This window comes from Aspergillus pseudodeflectus, assembly GCF_044049435.1.
Source record: "Aspergillus pseudodeflectus strain CBS 756.74 chromosome Unknown BJX68scaffold_13, whole genome shotgun sequence".
In the NCBI taxonomy this organism is placed as follows: Eukaryota; Fungi; Ascomycota; class Eurotiomycetes; order Eurotiales; family Aspergillaceae; genus Aspergillus; species Aspergillus pseudodeflectus.
The window spans coordinates 584,051-600,888 of NW_027263789.1; the positions used below are offsets into that span (position 1 = coordinate 584,051).

Below are 16,838 nucleotides of genomic sequence, written 5' to 3' on the forward strand. Positions count from 1 at the left end.
GCATGGATAGATATGAGTACAGAGACAGGCAAACACGACAACAAGGCACACCGATGAGTGACCTAAGCTGAAGTAAATTGATGGGTCTATTGAGAAAGGCTTATGTGGGCTGATAACTCAAGGTGTGTCAAGTAGATAGAGGGATGGATAAGTGGTAAGTTGGAGACAATCATTGGTGTGTTTGCGACCATGGGTAGGCTTGAGACTGAAAGTGAATGAGAAGGAGGGATGCAGGCATGTGGTACAAGATAGGAGGATAGATCTAGTCAGCATCCATATCGTCGTCGAGATCGATCGCGTCGGGGTTAACAGTGGCAGCGGCCGCAGAGGCTTGCTCCGCAGGAGGTGCCCGGTTGCCGCCTTCAGGACCGCTACTGGCTGCGACGAAGCCAATCGGGGCACGAGCTTGCCGTTCCAGGGCGGCCATGGCATCTGCTGTTGATGTATCCATTTCTTCTCCCTGTTCTGTTGGCTCCCCTGTGCCATTTTCTGGGGCCTTTTGTTGGCTGCGGGCGATAGCTTGGGAAGCAATGAAGTTGACATCAGTGCTATAGACATGTTAGTTGCTGTCGTGTCTTCCAGTTGGGTTAAGATACGTACTTGTACTGGGCCTGAACACTTCGCTTAATGCGGAGCATTTCTTTAAAAGTATCCTCGTTTCCATGCTGGACTTCGAAGGCTTCCCATTTCTGCCAGAACGGAGCATTTGTGCGTGGGTCGCAGAATTGGGACGCATGTCCGTAGATAGCACGTGCACGATCGATTTCGCCCAGCCTCCTCTCCATTTCTGCGAATTTGAGGCACATTTCCTTTGCTTCCTGGTCAGGCAGAGCAGCAATAGCCCGCTCATAGATTGGCCGAGTAGATGTCAATCCGAAGTTGGACGCGGACTTGGTAATATAGAACTCGAACATTTCGAAACGATCCTCATCAGAGACTGCTCGAGTGGCACGCTCGTAAATTCTCATGGCGTGGCGCGCCAGACCTCGCTCTTCTTCCAAGTTACCGTACATCAAATACAAGGGTTTGGCGAACTTTGGAGGACAGCCATCGACTGCCTGCTCAAACAAATCCCTGAGTCGTTCGATGCCGATCTTCCGGTCAACAGCCTTGGTCAGATAAAGGTTCCAAAGCTCAAAAGCAACTGGGTATGTGAAGAGATCCAGTCCTCGCTCGTAGACCTTGAAGGAGTCCTCAAAGTACTTGTGCTCTTCCAGGAGATTGGCGAAGTTGACAACTGTCTGAGGAGTGGCGATGCGTAATTCGAAGATTCTCTCGTACACCTTTTTCGTCTCTTCTATGGATGACACACTTTCTACCAAATCCACGTAGAAACTCCACAGCTTCCAACTCTTATGAACTCGCTGTTGAGGGGAGAGGGTCTCATCAAAATAGTCGACAGTCGACTTCTTTGGGGCCTGCGTTGCTTTGGCCATGATCTCAACCGCTTGATCAAAGTTTTCGCCGCGCAACTCCATCTCTGCAAATTCGCACCACGTTTCTGCAAGCTCTGCGACTGATTTGAAAGGAACCTTGACAGCTTTTTCAAAGATGACACGTGCGGTTCCCAAGTCTCCTCCGCGCTCATAGAACTTGGCGTAGTTCACCCAGAGTTCAGAAAACTTGCCAACTGCCTTCTTAGGGTTGATGGCAGCAATAGCTGCCGTATATGTCTGGACAATTTCCACGTTGTTGTCTCCCCAAAGGGCCACTCGCTTCTCCCATTCAATGACATTATTGGGGTTTTGCCTGAGAAGCACATCATTGACTAGGAACGGTCGCCGGTCCATTAGCTGCTCGAACCTGAGCATGCGCAGATCAAGATCGAAATCGGCCTCTTCGTCGGCCTGGCCATTGTCGGTTCGAGCGGCCGCCGCTTCCATCAAATTGCCAATGATGGATTCTTCGAATTCGACGTAGGAATCGAAGACAAGTGTGAAATCACGCACTGTCATGACGGTCGTAATACCTTCCTCGAAGACGTCTCGCGCCTTCTCGAAATTGCCCTTCGTAATCCAGTACGTCGCTAATCCAGCCCATAATTTGCCCCTTTGGTCAGCAAATCGATCAATACCGCTGCGGAGAATCGCGTCCACATCGATCCCGGTCTGCGGACCTGTCTCTATTTTCTTTGCTTTAGAGACAAGCAAGTCAACCATCTCAGTCCACAGCTGGAAGTTACTCTTCCCCTCTTTAGACTGGAACCTAGGGTTGTCGAGAATTTCCATATATCGCTTCACAGCCTCCGTATACTGGCCCATCTCGACAAGCAAGTTAACATAATCTTCTGCGTTTTCGGGGTGTATTTGCATATAGCGAGCCCAGATCTTCACGGCCGTCTGACCTGAGGCGGATCGCGCGAAATTCTTGTATAATTTCCAGATCCGGTTATGTTGAGTAACTGGCAGTGCCCGTAGTGCTCGGTCAAATGTCCTCCTCGTTTGCGTAACGAGCGGTTGCTGAAGCATAAAGGAAAGATACATTTCCCATATCCGGGGCATCTTGTTGAGTAGAATCAAGGCACGCTCAAAGAGCGCATTGACCTTCTGGAACTCCGCTCGATATTTTGTCGCATTGCGATTTCGAAGATGAGTCGTCCGAAATTCCAGATACTATCATGAGTGGTTAGCACACCGAAAAGAAGTACGGCAGGGGCGAGCAGAAATTTGATTACCATCTTCCAAAGCTTGTAGGATCGTGGGAGCTGTTTGCAAGCGCGCTCCATGACCTATAGAAGTTCAGTAAGGGATTGAATGGATAATGCTCAAGGCGACTCACGAAGGCCTGCTCATAAAGAGTTCCATTTTGCTGTTTGTATTCGATATATGCAAGCCATGGCTTGATGCTGCCGGGGTTTCGGAGGAGATCTTGCTCGTACACGGTATCCTGATCGGCCTTTTCCAGAGAGAAAACACATTAGTATCAAATCTCTTGTTCCAAGTGCCGTTTGACTTACAATCAGATACAAATCTGGCCGGGAAGCCGACGATCGATCCATCTGTGCGTGTTGCCGGTGGGATCTCGGGGGCAGGAGTGTCCCTGGCATTGCGCCACTCGCTCGAGCGGGACCAACTCACACGGTCAACACGTAGTCGCAATGAAACGGGTTTGCATGAACGTGAAGGGCTTTCTCGTCGCGTCGGGTTGAAACCATGAAGCGCTTCGGCGACGAAGTTGGCAGTCGCAATCACGTGAGGCTTGTCATGCGGGCGGCGGCCACGAGTGGTCCAAGCTTCCGGCTCTGTTCGCAGTGATGTTATCGGCCATGTCGGCGTTGCTCTCCGCCTTTGTTCGACTATCGTGGCTTGAGCCTCCAGTTGAACGTCGTTTCTGGAATCTTTGACAATGTCCGGGGCAGTGGTGAGTTCTCATGCTATATTCATTCTGGCCCGATGGAATAGCTATTAATCTTGTTCTAAACAGGGCCGTGAGGCGGTCTTCCCGACCCGCCAGTCGCTTGGGCTGATGAAGAGTAAACTGAAAGGTGCGGAGACTGGTCATAGTTTGTTGAAGAGAAAGAGTGAAGCTTTGACAAAGTATGTCTCACCCGTCGCAGTTATTACTGATTAGTACTAATGGTATCTGTAGACGTTTCCGCGGTATGCATATCCAGAGACCGACCCCTGCATCGCATGCAACTAACCCCGGACCTAGAGATTACACGGCGGATCGATGAGGCCAAGCAGAAGATGGGACGGGTCATGCAAATTGCTGCATTCTCGCTCGCAGAAGTGACATACGCTGTTGGTGGTGACATCGGTTACCAGGTCCAAGAGTCCGCGAAACAAGCCCGGTTTCGAGTGCGAGCCAAGCAGGAGAACGTTTCTGGTGTCCTTTTACCTCACTTCGAGAGCTATACAGAAGATTCGATCAATGACTTTGGTCTCACTGGTCTCGGAAAGGGTGGTCAACAAGTGCAGCGGTGTCGCGAGACGTATGCTCGGGCGGTAGAGACGTTGGTAGAACTCGCAAGTCTCCAGGTACGGGCATCATCGACGCACTGTATGCTGCTTGCTGACTGTGTGGAAGACTGCCTTTGTAATTCTAGACGAAGTCATCAAGGTTGTCAACCGAAGAGGTACGTTACCAGCCCGCCAATTGCTCCGTACATGCTAACTTCTGGCAGTGAATGCAATGTGAGGCCACACGTCATACGCCTATATATATCAGACAACTAACCCGCCAACTCAGTGAGCACGTCATCATTCCTCGAACAGAAAACACAATCAAATGTTCGTCTTTTCTGCACCCCCAGTTCATACTTCACTAATCATCCTAGACATCAACTCCGAGCTCGACGAACTCGACAGAGAAGAGTTCTACCGACTTAAGAAAGTCTCAGGCAAGAAGCAGCGTGACAACGCCGCGGCGGATGCCGAGATTCAAGCTCAACGCGAGAGAGAGGCTCAGAAACGGCTAACCGCGGGTGAGGAGCCGGAGAAGGAGAAGGAGAAGGAAACCCCAGATGCGCCGGACGTCCTAGGGGAGCAAGAAGACGCGGACATCATTTTCTAACTTGTTTATTCCCTCGTCGACCTTGTATGTAGTCTTCATTCCCATTAGCATATAAATGTTCCTTTCACCATATAACCATGCCTTTTCATTTCCTTACAGCCTACGGCTATGCTAGAATATCGCGGTGTCCCTTAGTCGTGATACAGTAAAACGGCTCAACAAAACCCAGCCCCAACGCCCAAAACAAGCAAGAGAAAAGCACAACCACCTCACTGCCTTTGGTACGTAACCCGGATCGCCTTCCCCTCGGGTCCCATTGCCATCCCTGACGTCGCCTCCTTCGCGCTGATAGCTCCGGACTCGCTCTCGTACTCCACGAACGCAATCCCCTTTCGCCCAGGCACAAGTCTGACCTCGCGGAACCCCTCGAAGCGCCCAAACATAGCGGTTAGTTGATCCTGGTCCGCCGTATCGGGGAGGTCCCGCAGGAACAGAATCTTGTTTGGTGGTAGGTACTCGTCGGGAATGACGGCTGCCGCGGCGCCGGACGTAGGCTTGAGGCCTGCCCCCTTGGCTGTCTTTGCTGGGCGACCGGGGGCCTCGGGAGCGCCGCCGGGTGGACGCTTGAGCTTCTTCTGGGCTTCGAGGGCTTCGTGGGCTTGTCGACGTTCTGATCGCGGGTGTGATTATTAGCAATCTCCTCTCTCCTCCCTTGGACTTCCGCAAATAGAAGATCACGGTAGGAATAGGAGACACGTACCTTTTTCCGCCAATCTTCTCCTCTTATGCGCCTCGAGCTCATCCTCCCCGCCTTCTCTCAGGACCGTCGCATCGCTCCTTGTCTTCGCATAGTCAAGGACCATGGGCTTATCGAAAAGGTCGAAGCCGTTGATCTCATCAATGGCGCGGGTCGCAGACTCGACGTCATCAAAGACGATAAATGCCTGTCCTTTTGCGCGAAGATTCGTCTTCGCAACGATTTCGAGGATGTTGCCGTATTCGGAGAAGATCTCGGAGAGGGCTTCTTTGAGCTCGTCCGGCTTGATACGTTCTTCAAGGTTGCGGACCTAGTGGGGTGTGAGATCGGACTTGCTTCGAAGAGAAAAGATGGAGGCTTGGGAGTGGACATACGTAGACTCTACATTGGTAACGGTGTTAGCTTGTCTGCATAAATGAAGCTATTATTGTTTCTCCGGTGAGGTTTGATGACGGGGATGGGAGCTCACGTGGCATTGGGAGGGATACTCGTAGGAACAGGAACGGTGGCCATCTTTGCTACGGGATAAGGCGTGTCGTCGCAGGCCAAATTATCGTGCTTTCAATTGTTCGGCGTGTTATATTATTGCCGTCGGCCTCAGTAAATCGTTCGCCGCTTTAGCAGCGGGCTCCGGGGTCAGGTGATTAAGGTAGCTTGATAGGAAGGAAGCTAAAGGAATAATTTTGATGAGCTCCATAATCCAGTATTTTGCCCACAATTGTATCAACTGGCATCATTGGTCTAGTGGTAGAATTCGTCGTTGCCATCGACGAGGCCCGTGTTCGATTCACGGATGATGCATTCGGATTTCTTTTTGTCTTTTTGCTTTTATCATCATCCATATTTGTGTCAATATTGCAACTTCAGGGCTGCTGTCTCTTTTTTACTAACCGCTATGCAATCATTTACAAGCTAATAACCCCCTAACCTCCTCAACCTTGTCCTTCAGTTCCTTCGGCTGCCTAGTCCAATCCTCTAGCTTCACCACATCAAGTTCCGTTTCCATGAACAAATACTCTGCTGTTGCAGCGCGAACCTACTCCGAGTTAGCGACAATATATATGTTTGGGAGCCAGTACGTACTCTTGGAAATGGATGCAGCAACAACCCCGTCAGCTTCTTCAGCACGTCAGCCTGTACTTGCTCCAGTCTCGAGAGAGGTGCATAGGCCCGTATAGCCGCTTCAAGCCTGGCAATATTCGCCGTCTTGAAATGCGCCCTCTGGATAGCGACAAACCACTTTCTTAGACTGCACAAGATCAGTACAATACTTATCATGAAACCTGGCCTGAGAAACTAACCTTGGATCCCAGAATCCAGGTGCCGAGGCGATATATCCATCTAACAAAAAGGCCGATAGCTCTAAGATTGGTATAGCATACCGATCATCTGGAAGCTTCTCGTTCAGAATTAACTGGAAGTCTTGGAGAATCGAATTCACTGTTTCGGACCGCTGTTCTGCTGCAAGGGTGTTTATGTTCTGCACCAAAGCTGAACGGGCCGATCGAATCAGTCCTTCAGACCCAGCAACAGCAGAGGTAGCAAGGCCCTGTAACAACGGAAGACGTAACCAGTCAACTGCCTGAAGTTCAAGCAGTTGCAGAAAGTAATCGGGGGAAGATACTTGGCTAAAGTGCTCATAGGGTCTACAATAGTCAGTATAAATTCTGCTAGCAGGACATTGAAATTCATACCTCTGCAACGGTGGGAAGTCGTGGGCAGATTCCCAGAATATTTGGAGGCAAAGCCAGGCCTCGAGACGGACCTTGTCCAGCTTTTCAGCTGCAAGGCGACAGAGACAGCCGACTATGTTCTTGATATAGGACTGGCTTGCGACGCCCGCCTCCATCTGAATGACGACTCTAGCTGCCTGGATACCCTCTAATCGAACCAGTGATCCGATATCACCGCGCCTGTCTGTTGTATAGTCGTTCAGGAAGCCGATGAGACTATTTGCGATATCGTCGGTCACATCTACACTTGGTCAGTTCTGTTACCCGAAGACTTGACGCATGTACAGACCGATATGCTGCAGAACACCGGTTGTCAAGCTCTTGACAGCGGCAACTCTTTTCTCAATTAGCTCTTCTTTCTCAGCACACCGTACAAGTTCCTCAACAATGGCTTGCCGAGAACCATCGCCAACATCAAGTTTGCTGAAAATGGAGCCCAGAACTGAAATATGACCTCGGCCCGTGGGCAAGTTTCGAGTCGTTCGAAGGTGCGTAAACCAACCCTGTATAATCTCTTCCTGCTTTGAGGACGGCAGTAAGGGCCAGAGCTGTGAGATTGCCTTTGATGAGGACTCTATAGAGATATCGTCGCTCCTAGAAAGGCAGAGCAGAAGAGTCTTGCAAGCATGGCCAAGTAACGTGTGCGACGGCAAGGAACCTCGGAGCTCTCGGACACAAGAGAAGGACTGAGACAGGGAGAATATAAGGCATGATGATGCTTCAGCCGTGAGTTCTGGGCGGGAGGCCTGTAGCGTCAAATCGTCCTTACTCGGCCCAATGGGTAAGCCGAAGATGTCCCAAAAATCAGCTATCTGTTGGCCAACACTGCGTGCGTCATCACTGGCATCGCTTTCGGAAGGTCTCAAAGCGATAAACGCATCGATAACGGCAGACATTGCAAGAAGGCACCCATGCCTCGTCTCGACATCGCTGCGAGGGATGCTGTGAAGTTTGTTGTGTAGTTTGTTTAGTACCATACGCACAGTGTTGCACCCTTTTTGCGTACTCAGAACCCCAAGTGCTGTTGCCGCATGTCTCCTCGATTCCCGATCCGAAGAACCAATGCCTCTCCATTGCATCAGCGACTCGACCAGAGGTTCCCAGTATTGAGTGCTCAAATCAGCCGTAGCCTTTGCGACCTCAATCATTGCCCTTGACCGCCGTGCTACAGCATGGTAGTCTACCACCTGTACGAGAGGTATCCCCTCAACAATGGTATTAGGGTGACGACCAATAAGCTCTTGCAGTGCGGCAGAGGAGCCTCTCCGAATATTTCCTGACGGATCAACGCAGGCCGCACAAACTAGCTCAATGGCGAGCATTTGAAGGATGCTAGTCTCGGGCTGATTTGTCGAGGTGTTGATGGCTTGTCCATTTATTGCGAGCAGCTCCTTGGTCGTATACTTGCGCGACAACGCCCATATACCAAAGCATGCGGCATCTCGAACACCAGTACCGACGGAACTCCCCGTAGAAGATCTCTGTTCGAAATCTAGCCCGGAAACAAGTGGCTGCAGTACATTGGGTAACTGATGAGTCGGAGGAGCACGGCGAAACAAGAGGTGGCCGAGGGTAAGGATCAAGCCTTGCCACCGTTGCGCGTCAACTGCACTAAGGTTTCGTTTCAGCGTGCCTGTTCCAATCCGCCTTGCCTCGGCTGGCGTGATAATCGTGCCATCCCTCTTCTCGAATAGAATATTGTCCTCCAAAGAGCCAGTGACTGCCTCAATGACCTCACTACCCATGTCTGGATTCAGCTTCAAGGTGACAATGCTCAGCGCTTTACTCGCGGCGAATCGTACAGGCGTGTCCTTGTCCGCAAGAGCCGTCAAGAAATGATCGATTGCCTCCTCTAATATGTAAGAGATATGATCTTCCGAGAGTACACTGTTGCTTTTCTCGCTGAGGGACAAAGTCATTACAGTGAGGGATCGAAGGAACTTTATGATAGTCTTTCGAGCCAGAGCAGATGACAAGATCACCCGAGATACTGGTGTGGCATGTTGAAAGAGACGCATAGTCTGCTTGAAAGCAGGAATTATAAGAGGGGAAAAGTCCTCAGCTTGACCAGATGCAGCCAAACGGGCAAGGAACGAGAGTATTCCGATGTACCCATAAGCGGCAGAAGGTTCAGTGCCAGCAGGAGGGTGGATAACTGCAAAAGCCCAGTCAGTCAGGATCTTCAAAATCCCTAGAGCCTGCATATCCCGGCGCAGGGCAAGTCGTGCAAGAAGCATTGTTGCGGCTTCACGCTCCTTTCCTGCGACATTGACATATGTCAGTGCCACCGAAAGCAGGGATCTCGCTACCGCGGGCGTCTGCGGCGACAGTAACTCAAGTGGCCCAATACCCTCGTGAGGTATGGGTATGTCGTCTGATGACAGAGAAGACAGATCAAACGGCGCCAGCAACAAGTGCGACAGCCAAATGAGCATCACATAACGCTCCTCCCAGATCAATCGCTTTGATATGTCTGCAGCGTGATCCTGAGAATGATCTGGCTGAGCTGTATCCCACTCAATAAATGCCCGCAGCATAGGGTCAAGGTACTTAGGTTCATTGTTCAAAAACCTGCTGATAACTTTGACCCCTCTAACCTTACAGAAGGTGTACAGCAGCCTGCAAACAGCCCTCGGCAGGGGATAAAGAGCCTTGTGCTCCTGACTAGATATTTTGCTAGCATACTTGTTTCGATGGGCTAGCAAGTATGCTAAAAAAGCATCAACAAGCGTGGGCAAAAGCGATTGCAGGTGTGGATCGAGCAACTGCGGCCACTCCTGAAACGGTTCCAGCTGTATGTCGCGGTTAGCGGTGTTTTCAACACGATAGCCACTGAAGAAATATCACAACCCACAAGATTGACGAGCCTTTCAGTTTTCGAGGCCAAGGTCCATCGCCGCGGGACTCGGGCACCTTCCGGGCTGGCTGGTGGCTTCCAAAGTAGCGAAGGCAATTTCTCCAGGAACTCTTTGACGAGGTCTCCTGAAGCCCGCTGGAGCTTGATTTCGCGATCATCGACTGCGTCCATACTGCAGCTGAGCACCTTTCCGGGAAAACCCACAAACCGTATCCAGTCAGCGAATGAATACAAGCAGCGGGGGTTTTCGCCAATCTTGAAATACTATCACGTGACGTATCTTGATCTATTAAGGCTTTCTATTCAACAGATATGCTCGAAATGCAGGTAAATTTCTACGGAACAAACCAAGGAGGACCAAAGAAACAAAGTTTATTAACAATAGCAAAATATACATGTACCTGAAAAGCCGCCGGCGGCCTAAAGATCCTTGTCTACCGCACCGCGCTTCGCAGTGTTCACGTAACCCCCGTAACCCTTTTTCGAGAGTCGAACCATTGTGTTTCGAATGTGCATAACGGCGATCGTCATTGAGAGGGAGTTCCAGACATCTTGACCTCGCTCGGCAAGGTCAAACTGCGAGATGAATTTGCCATCAGCAGGCTGAGCACGTTTCAAGAGATCCAGGTCAAATGTCATTATAGCGACAACAGGACCGCAAATGATGAACCCAACGAGTAAAGGCAATTCCTTCTTTGAGATCGTCTTGGGGTTAGCAGGCTCGTCTTTCTTAGGCTTTTCGATCATGGTGAACGCCTCGTTCAGTGCCTTCTGGAGTCGTAAGGCTAGTCGCTGTAGGCTGTTGTTGACTCGCTCTAAGGCATGCAAAATAGACTCATTCTTTCCCTGGGCATGTACGACATGTACTGGTAGCGACCCAGGGCCAATTTCAAGGTTCGCATCGTACAACGCCCAACGGATATATCTCTTGATGGTGTCTTTGATCAAGCGTTCGGGTCGTTTTTCAACGATACTGCAGTCTCTCACACGCCCACTGAGGGAAAATAAATTCGCCAGTGATTTAATCGCTGCACATAGAATTAGTACAGGAGCGGAGTGAACTGTGTCAAGTAAGGCTGAGGCTTACCATGAAAAGTAGTACTTCTGGATATCTTGATGATTGGCTCTGCCCTCTCCTTCCCTGGCTCTGGGAATAAAGAATCGGGTAGGGTGGGAAAGTCAAACTGCCAGTGCTTCGGGGCAAGAGGCTCGAATCCACGCATGGCGAGTTGCAAGAAGAGAGATTTCTCCTTCTGGGTGTACAGGTTCTTGGGAAGCTTGACTGCACCTGCCATTCTCCTCTCTCGCTCACGATCGAAGTCAAACATCACCGTTGCTCTTTCGGCTCCGGGAATATGGTATGCCTCGTCGGCCGCATTCTCCCCATCTTCGTCGTCGCTGTTTGAGGCAACGTAATTCCGGTCGTCATCTCGCACATCTTTTTTGCGCATTCTCCGAGAAGTCGGCGACGGGGAACTCTCATCGCTAGACGATGCGAAACGGTCGTTGTAAGTTGCGGCTGTGGCTTTTGTGACTGTGACCGTCGGAGTTTCCTTCTGGACAGGCTTTGTGACAGCAGGCGCTGCAATCGGAGCACCTGGTTGCGCTTTGGGCGAAGTAGGTTTGTTGGCTATAAGACGGGCTCTGTTAGTTGTATTGCAGAAACTCTGAACCCGAAAGTCATACCTAGTTTGAGCTTCTTGAGCCCAGAGGCGGCATAAGTTGCAGGGCTCGCTGGTTGAGGTTTCGTAATCACTGGCTCGAGCTTCCTCTTCAGCGGAGAAGCCTTTGGCTTAGGCTTGCTCACATATACAGAATCATCATCGTTTGGTTGATAATCATCATCTGGGAGGATTCCTCCAGACTTGGCCTTGGGCCCTAAGTGGGACTTATTCTCCAAACTCATGATTGAGTCGTCGTCGTCACTACTAAAGTATGAAGGTGGTTCAAACTTCATCTTGTAGCGGATGTTGGTGTTGGTGTTAGGGTTCTTGGCCAACCGCGGAATGAGCTACCGCGAGGTCGTTCAAATCCTAGTAGAAGTGCTTCAATAAGTCGGTTTGTAGATGTATACACAATGGGCAAGAAGATTGTCTGGTTCAAGTTGATGGAAAGTCGAAATGTTTCTTGAAGACGAGGCACGGGCGGGAGAAGGGCATATGACAGTTATGAAACCTACCGTGCCTTTGTTCTTGAGAGAACAAAGGTACTATTTTAGTATGTGGTCTGCCGATGCCACTGGCTGGCCCTCTTTCTTGTGGTGGTGAAAGAAAGAGAACCTGAGGACAAAGGAGGTGCAGTTGGAAAGATTGGGTGATCGTGGAAGGAAGTGCCCAGACGGCGAGTTTCCCTTTGAAGCGTGGGACATAACACTGTAATTGACATATTGAAAGGTAGAACTTGAACAAAGAGACAGATGGCGAAACAGGGGAAGGAGCTTTTCGAGCGCGGTGTTACTGAAGAAGATTGGAGGGAAACCGAGGACTCAAGATGAAAGAAGCGTCCGACTTCCCGACGTATGTAGGTAGATTTGCATAGGCCGGCACATCCGAAGCTTGACAAGTGAAAAACCAACAATTTTGCATCCATTCAGTCATACAGCATTATTAGATGGAGTATAAAATAACTTGACAGAAAGACAAATTGCATTCCTTGAACGGCCAAATTGAGCAAACCACCACAAGGACATAGCACGCGTACCTAAGAACAACAACAAAGTACAACCCCCCACCAGCTTTCCCCAATTTGCGCCCCCAAAAGTATTCACTTCGGCTCTCAAAACTCTTATGGGTATGTATGTGCAATGACTATGATTCCGGTGAAAAAGTACAGAAGACAACCGTCGAAGACCAAGAAGCAGGAAGATGGCATAAATCCAATCACGCATATTTCGAGGCCGGAGAACTGTGAACTAGGCAAAGTCCGCTGTGTAAGAGAACCCGCGGAACTCTTCCTGCATAGCCTGGGAGAGAACTACAGACGAAAGAATTTAGTATGAGTAGCAAAGCAAGTAACAAGTGTATACATACCAGATTGCACGGGAGTCAGAACAGGAGTAACGCTCGTGAACTCCTGGTCGAAGTTGCTAGTATCTGTCGGACTGTCGATTTTCGGCATAAATGGTGGTGGAACCCGCTTGTGGTAAATGTCATCCCAGTTTACGCTTCGGAAGAATGCGTGAGACATAACCTCTTGCGCATCTGTGGGCCCGGAACCCAATCGCAATTCAGGCTCGCGTGTCAACAGCTTCTGGAGAATGGAAACCGAGTCGCGCGGCATGTGGATCGGGTACAGAGGCTCATCTGCAAGAATAGCATCGTAAATTTCATCCTCATCTTCACCACGGAATGGAGATTGTTGGAGTAGCATCTGGTAGATAAGCACACCGAAAGCCCACCAATCAACTGCGCGGCCATATTTCTTATCCAGAAGAATCTGTAGGAGCAGTCAATATAAGATACACCAGGAAGAAGCGAAGATGAGGATATCATACTTCAGGCGCCATGAACTCTGGAGTACCACAGAAGGTGCTTGTGGTAGATCCGTACCACATGTTCTCCTTGCAAAGACCGTAATCACCAATCTTAATGTGACCATCTAGAGTGAGTAGAATGTTGTCGAGCTTTAGATCACGGTAAATAACACCATTTTCGTGGAAGTATTTGAGAGCTAGCAGTACTTCAGCGGCATAGAATCTGCAAAATGCGTTAATTATATCATGTTGACAGCGTTTTGTGGGGAACCATACTGCGCTCTCTTAAGGCCGAACTGGCCTCGCTGAATATGAAGCATCAGATCACCGCCACTGATATACTCCATGACGAAATATACTCGGGTTTCGGTTTGGAAACAGGCGTGCAAATTGAGAAGGAATGGGTGGCGTTCTTTGTTGGCGATCAAGAAGACGCGCTTCTCTGACTTCGTGCTCTCAACTTCATCGTTCTCAATGATGAATTCCTTCTTCAGCACCTTGATGGCATAGAGTTTCTTGGTTGATTTGGTCTCTGCCAGCATGACCTTACCAAAGTTACCCTTTCCGAGAACAGCAAGGAAGTTGAAATGATCGAGCCCGATCCGGATCTTTGATTGCTGAGGAATTTCGTCCTTTGCTGCAACTTGTTGCTGCTGCTGTTGCATGACCTGCATCGATTGCTGCTGTTGTTGATGCTGTGGCGGCGGGTGCATACCGTAAGGTGCTGGCGCATTAGGCTTCTGCGCCGGTGGGCCAGTCTGATAGGCCGGCTGGATGGGTTGTTGCTGATAGGAAGCATACGCCGCAGGATCGTAATGCGCATGAGGAGGGGGCTGGTTAGGTCGACCTGCATCTAATGATTGGTCTCAAGTCAGTTTCCGCTCAACTTTGGATAACCAGGAAGGCTCGAATTCAAGTACTTAAACTTACCAGGCATCTGCTGAGGACGTAGCCCAGTCGCTACGGCGGCGGCGGTAGCGGCAGGACTTGATGATGAGGTTCGTGGTGGTAGCGGTTGGCGCTGGGAAGTAGGTGACTGTGGGGGAGCATACGAGGTTGTCGCGGCACTCAAAGCGTCGGCAGAGGGCGGCCGTTGAGCCCCATATGATGAGGTGTCCAAAGGCTTTGGGTACGCATGTGCGGTATCTTGAGGTGCACCAGCAGGCCGAAGCGTTTTCCCACTCAGGCCCGAGCTGACGGAGGGAGACTTGTTATGGTTCTTTGCCCGTATAATCGTTTCGAGGATTTGGTTTGCAGCTTCCATGGACATGCCGCAGAAGTCTGGCACCAAATGCGTGCAATGAGAATGGCAGGTAAGGCCACACTCTACAGAAGGGAGTTTCGTGTTAGACGGTCTTTATAGGAAGGTTTTGACGAATCCATACCTGAACAGCGCTTGGCATTTTTCCGTCCGAAAGGAAGCAGATACCCGCAATGGCAACACCAGTTGGCGGAAATATTGGTAAACTCCTCGAAACGATGCGGAATGCGATGATTGATCTTTTCCTCGTCGGGATCCGTCTCGTAATTCGCTTTGCTGATACACTTCGTGACGACTTTCGGATAGCATTTGCGATGGCAAGTGTATTTGCAATCAGCGCATTGCATCCCAGCAGCGTATTTCAAGAACTCGCCGCACAGAGCACAACGCATAATGTTGTAGAATTGCTGCGTGACGAATTTGTGGCCTTGCTTCTCGTGAATTTCTTCCTTTCTCTGGCGAACTGCACCCTGGCGGTTGAGACCAATGTCGAATGGTCTCTTGTCTTTCAGTTGTTTGGCTTGAAAGTAACTGTGTCAGTACATTATACAAGTAGCACGAATAGAGGTGCCGCTCACCGAAGCTCATCGACAAATGAATCCTGCCCACTGGCTCTAAGGCAAACCAAGCGTCAATCGTCAACGGGCCACCACCAGGGCCCATCTGGCCCTGCGGCGCCGAAGGATTGCTGTATCCCCCAGCACCTTGAGATGAACCAACAGGGCCCGCAGGATCCATACGCCCAGGACCACCTGGGCGTTCCATCTTGTCTGCAGAAACCCAACCCGAAGTATTGATCTCGGTTTCGATTTTCTTTCGGCGCATTTCCTCGGCGATGTCGGAGATACGCAGCCACAGCATACCAATTGGTACCGGCCTATCACCAGCCTTATCGTAAACAGTGAGCTCGACTTCGTTTGCCTTGTCGATATCAAGGTTGAATGTCTCATCCTGCCACCTGTCGGACCTAGTCGCCCTTGTCCTAGCCTTTATGGTATCTTCAACTTTGACGATAACACTCGTCTCTGGACCTCTAGAAAATCTTGAGCTAGTGGCATGATCAACGTCTTGAACGGCTTGGATCCGCATTGTCAAAAGACCGGTCAACGGCTTGCGCAAATTCGGGGTGCTTAGACTCTCATCTGCAATAATGAGTGTTAGTTACCGGATTCTAGTCGAGAAACTGGCGGATAACTGTACCATCAGGAGCGTCTGACGATTCGATATCAACGTGAAGATCTTCGTATCTTTTGAGAGCTTGTTTCAGAAGCTGGATCTTCTGGTTGCTCTCAATGCGTCGATTCTCGGCGTCTTGACGGCTCTTTCTGTCGCCTTCGTCCTGGTAAAGACGAACCATCTTCTCGATACCCGCTTTGTACTGCTTTTCTACACTCAGCTTAAACTCGAGCTGTGATAACATGAGCTGGATCTTCGGTCCGAGATATTGAGTATCATATTTGATCAAGTCTAGGATTCGCATTATGGCGTTAGTTTCGTGTTCAACTTCTAGATACCGAGTATGTAATGTCTTAAGCGCAGCAGACTCACCAAGCTTTGTATAATTCGGGCGAGCCTTAGGCACCGGCGCAAATGGTCTGGGGTCTTTGAATGGAGCACCCGACGGCATCGAGCCGCCCCCAGGTTGCGGGTACTGTGCAGAGTCGCCATATGCACCAAAATCCTTTGGCGGAGGAGCTGGACCGTCAGCAGGATTTGGCGGGAGGCGTTTATCGGTAGGTGAGCCGCTGTCTCGCTCCATTTGACGTAGCTGTAGCTCCTTCATCTTCTCCTCCAGATAAGCGATATTCTTCCGACCATCCCGGATGTTGGCGTCGACTCTTTGTTGGACTAGGGGATTATCCGTCGACTGTCGCATATTCGTCGCCGCGGCGATGAGGGCTTTTTCCCGCTCGATCTTGCGGAAGACCGAGGCGATAAGATCGTCCCCTTCCATGATGAATGAGGTCTGGCTAACCTAGGGAACGAGCTCGAGGGTGGTGGCACGGGGGAATCGGTCGGGGAGGGGGAGGCGGTAGTACAGGAGAGAATAAAAAAAATAAACAAAAGGAGACGGTGGAAAGATTAGGTTAGGTGAGGTCAATACGGTAGGCACAAGGCAGATTGGGCGGGATTTGAGGGGGAGGGCGTGTGGAGTTGCGAGGGCGAGGCAGAAGAAAGCTGGTCGCGGGGCTTTTGTTGACAGTTCCAGGGCAGACGAGGGAGGGGCTCAATAATAACGCTCGATAACCCTCAGGCCAGCTCTTCAGATCCTTGACACATGTGAGACAACCCCCATGAGTCGA

The 16,838-nt window shown here is 50.4% G+C and overlaps 7 protein-coding genes and 1 non-coding gene across 8 annotated transcripts; 2 read left to right on the forward strand and 6 right to left on the reverse strand.

Moving 5' to 3' along the window:
* Positions 1-262: 262 nt before the first annotated feature.
* On the reverse strand, positions 263-3,046 carry BJX68DRAFT_265173 (mRNA splicing protein SYF1; the record flags this gene model as incomplete). The annotated part of the gene is made up of 5 exons (XM_071045183.1): positions 263-548; positions 601-2,612; positions 2,675-2,728; positions 2,779-2,895; positions 2,957-3,046. 5 exons carry the CDS (start codon positions 3,044-3,046, stop codon positions 263-265), a joined length of 2,559 nt encoding a protein of 852 aa, XP_070901078.1.
* Positions 3,047-3,267: 221 nt separating this feature from the next.
* On the forward strand, positions 3,268-4,585 carry BJX68DRAFT_233491 (H(+)-transporting V1 sector ATPase subunit D). Its single transcript, XM_071039631.1, has 8 exons — positions 3,268-3,360; positions 3,424-3,536; positions 3,589-3,599; positions 3,655-3,980; positions 4,030-4,078; positions 4,127-4,136; positions 4,192-4,232; positions 4,280-4,585. The coding sequence occupies exons 1-8, from the start codon at positions 3,346-3,348 to the stop codon at positions 4,513-4,515; spliced, it is 801 nt and encodes a 266-aa protein (XP_070901079.1). The 5' UTR covers positions 3,268-3,345; the 3' UTR covers positions 4,516-4,585.
* Positions 4,586-5,793, reverse strand: BJX68DRAFT_233499 (uncharacterized protein). Its single transcript, XM_071039632.1, has 4 exons — positions 5,682-5,793; positions 5,587-5,593; positions 5,216-5,522; positions 4,586-5,125 (listed from the first exon to the last, which is right to left on the reverse strand). Exons 1-4 carry the CDS (start codon positions 5,723-5,725, stop codon positions 4,725-4,727), a joined length of 759 nt encoding a protein of 252 aa, XP_070901080.1. The 5' UTR covers positions 5,726-5,793; the 3' UTR covers positions 4,586-4,724.
* Positions 5,794-5,942: 149 nt separating this feature from the next.
* On the forward strand, positions 5,943-6,013 carry BJX68DRAFT_t63. Its single transcript has one exon. It is a non-coding gene; the product is annotated as a tRNA-Gly (tRNA).
* A 39-nt stretch (positions 6,014-6,052) lies between these two features.
* Positions 6,053-10,011, reverse strand: BJX68DRAFT_233500 (tubulin-specific chaperone D; the record flags this gene model as incomplete). Its single annotated transcript, XM_071039633.1, has 6 exons — positions 9,800-10,011; positions 7,235-9,737; positions 6,907-7,186; positions 6,514-6,858; positions 6,296-6,461; positions 6,053-6,248 (listed from the first exon to the last, which is right to left on the reverse strand). Coding segments are annotated over exons 1-6 (3,599 nt in total), but the record flags the coding sequence as incomplete, so codon positions are not given.
* Positions 10,012-10,222: 211 nt separating this feature from the next.
* On the reverse strand, positions 10,223-11,759 carry BJX68DRAFT_265177 (uncharacterized protein; the record flags this gene model as incomplete). Its single annotated transcript, XM_071045184.1, has 3 exons — positions 10,223-10,830; positions 10,890-11,432; positions 11,489-11,759. The coding sequence occupies 3 exons, from the start codon at positions 11,757-11,759 to the stop codon at positions 10,223-10,225; spliced, it is 1,422 nt and encodes a 473-aa protein (XP_070901082.1).
* Positions 11,760-11,887: 128 nt separating this feature from the next.
* Positions 11,888-12,552, reverse strand: BJX68DRAFT_46218 (uncharacterized protein). The gene has a single exon (XM_071049225.1). It carries the CDS (start codon positions 12,389-12,391, stop codon positions 12,017-12,019), a length of 375 nt encoding a protein of 124 aa, XP_070901083.1. The 5' UTR covers positions 12,392-12,552; the 3' UTR covers positions 11,888-12,016.
* Positions 12,339-16,667, reverse strand: pkcA (protein kinase c). Its single transcript, XM_071049223.1, has 9 exons — positions 16,084-16,667; positions 15,736-16,002; positions 15,114-15,677; positions 14,660-15,055; positions 14,205-14,600; positions 13,551-14,127; positions 13,296-13,497; positions 12,832-13,237; positions 12,339-12,775 (listed from the first exon to the last, which is right to left on the reverse strand). The coding sequence occupies exons 1-9, from the start codon at positions 16,487-16,489 to the stop codon at positions 12,714-12,716; spliced, it is 3,276 nt and encodes a 1,091-aa protein (XP_070901084.1). The 5' UTR covers positions 16,490-16,667; the 3' UTR covers positions 12,339-12,713.
* Between the last annotated feature and the right edge of the window lie 171 nt (positions 16,668-16,838).

What these genes read in the sequence shown, in the direction of transcription:
- BJX68DRAFT_233499 (XM_071039632.1), bottom strand. Translation starts at nt 5,725, where the DNA reads ATGGCCACCGTTCCTGTTCCTACGAGTATCCCTCCCAATGCCAC. An exon ending in GAGAAGATTGGCGGAAAAAG is followed by an intron (nt 5,126 to 5,215) that starts GTACGTGTCTCC and finishes ACCCGCGATCAG; the next exon opens with AACGTCGACAAGCCCACGAA.
- pkcA (XM_071049223.1), bottom strand. Translation starts at nt 16,489, where the DNA reads ATGGAAGGGGACGATCTTATCGCCTCGGTCTTCCGCAAGATCGAGCGG. An exon ending in CCCGAATTATACAAAGCTTG is followed by an intron (nt 16,003 to 16,083) that starts GTGAGTCTGCTG and finishes TGCGAATCCTAG; the next exon opens with ACTTGATCAAATATGATACT. An exon ending in ACGTCCTCAGCAGATGCCTG is followed by an intron (nt 14,128 to 14,204) that starts GTAAGTTTAAGT and finishes ACCAATCATTAG; the next exon opens with ATGCAGGTCGACCTAACCAG.
- BJX68DRAFT_46218 (XM_071049225.1), bottom strand. Translation starts at nt 12,391, where the DNA reads ATGGATGCAAAATTGTTGGTTTTTCACTTGTCAAGCTTCGGATGTGCC.
- BJX68DRAFT_233491 (XM_071039631.1), top strand. An exon ending in TAGAACTCGCAAGTCTCCAG is followed by an intron (nt 3,981 to 4,029) that starts GTACGGGCATCA and finishes ACTGTGTGGAAG; the next exon opens with ACTGCCTTTGTAATTCTAGA. An exon ending in AACAGAAAACACAATCAAAT is followed by an intron (nt 4,233 to 4,279) that starts GTTCGTCTTTTC and finishes TAATCATCCTAG; the next exon opens with ACATCAACTCCGAGCTCGAC.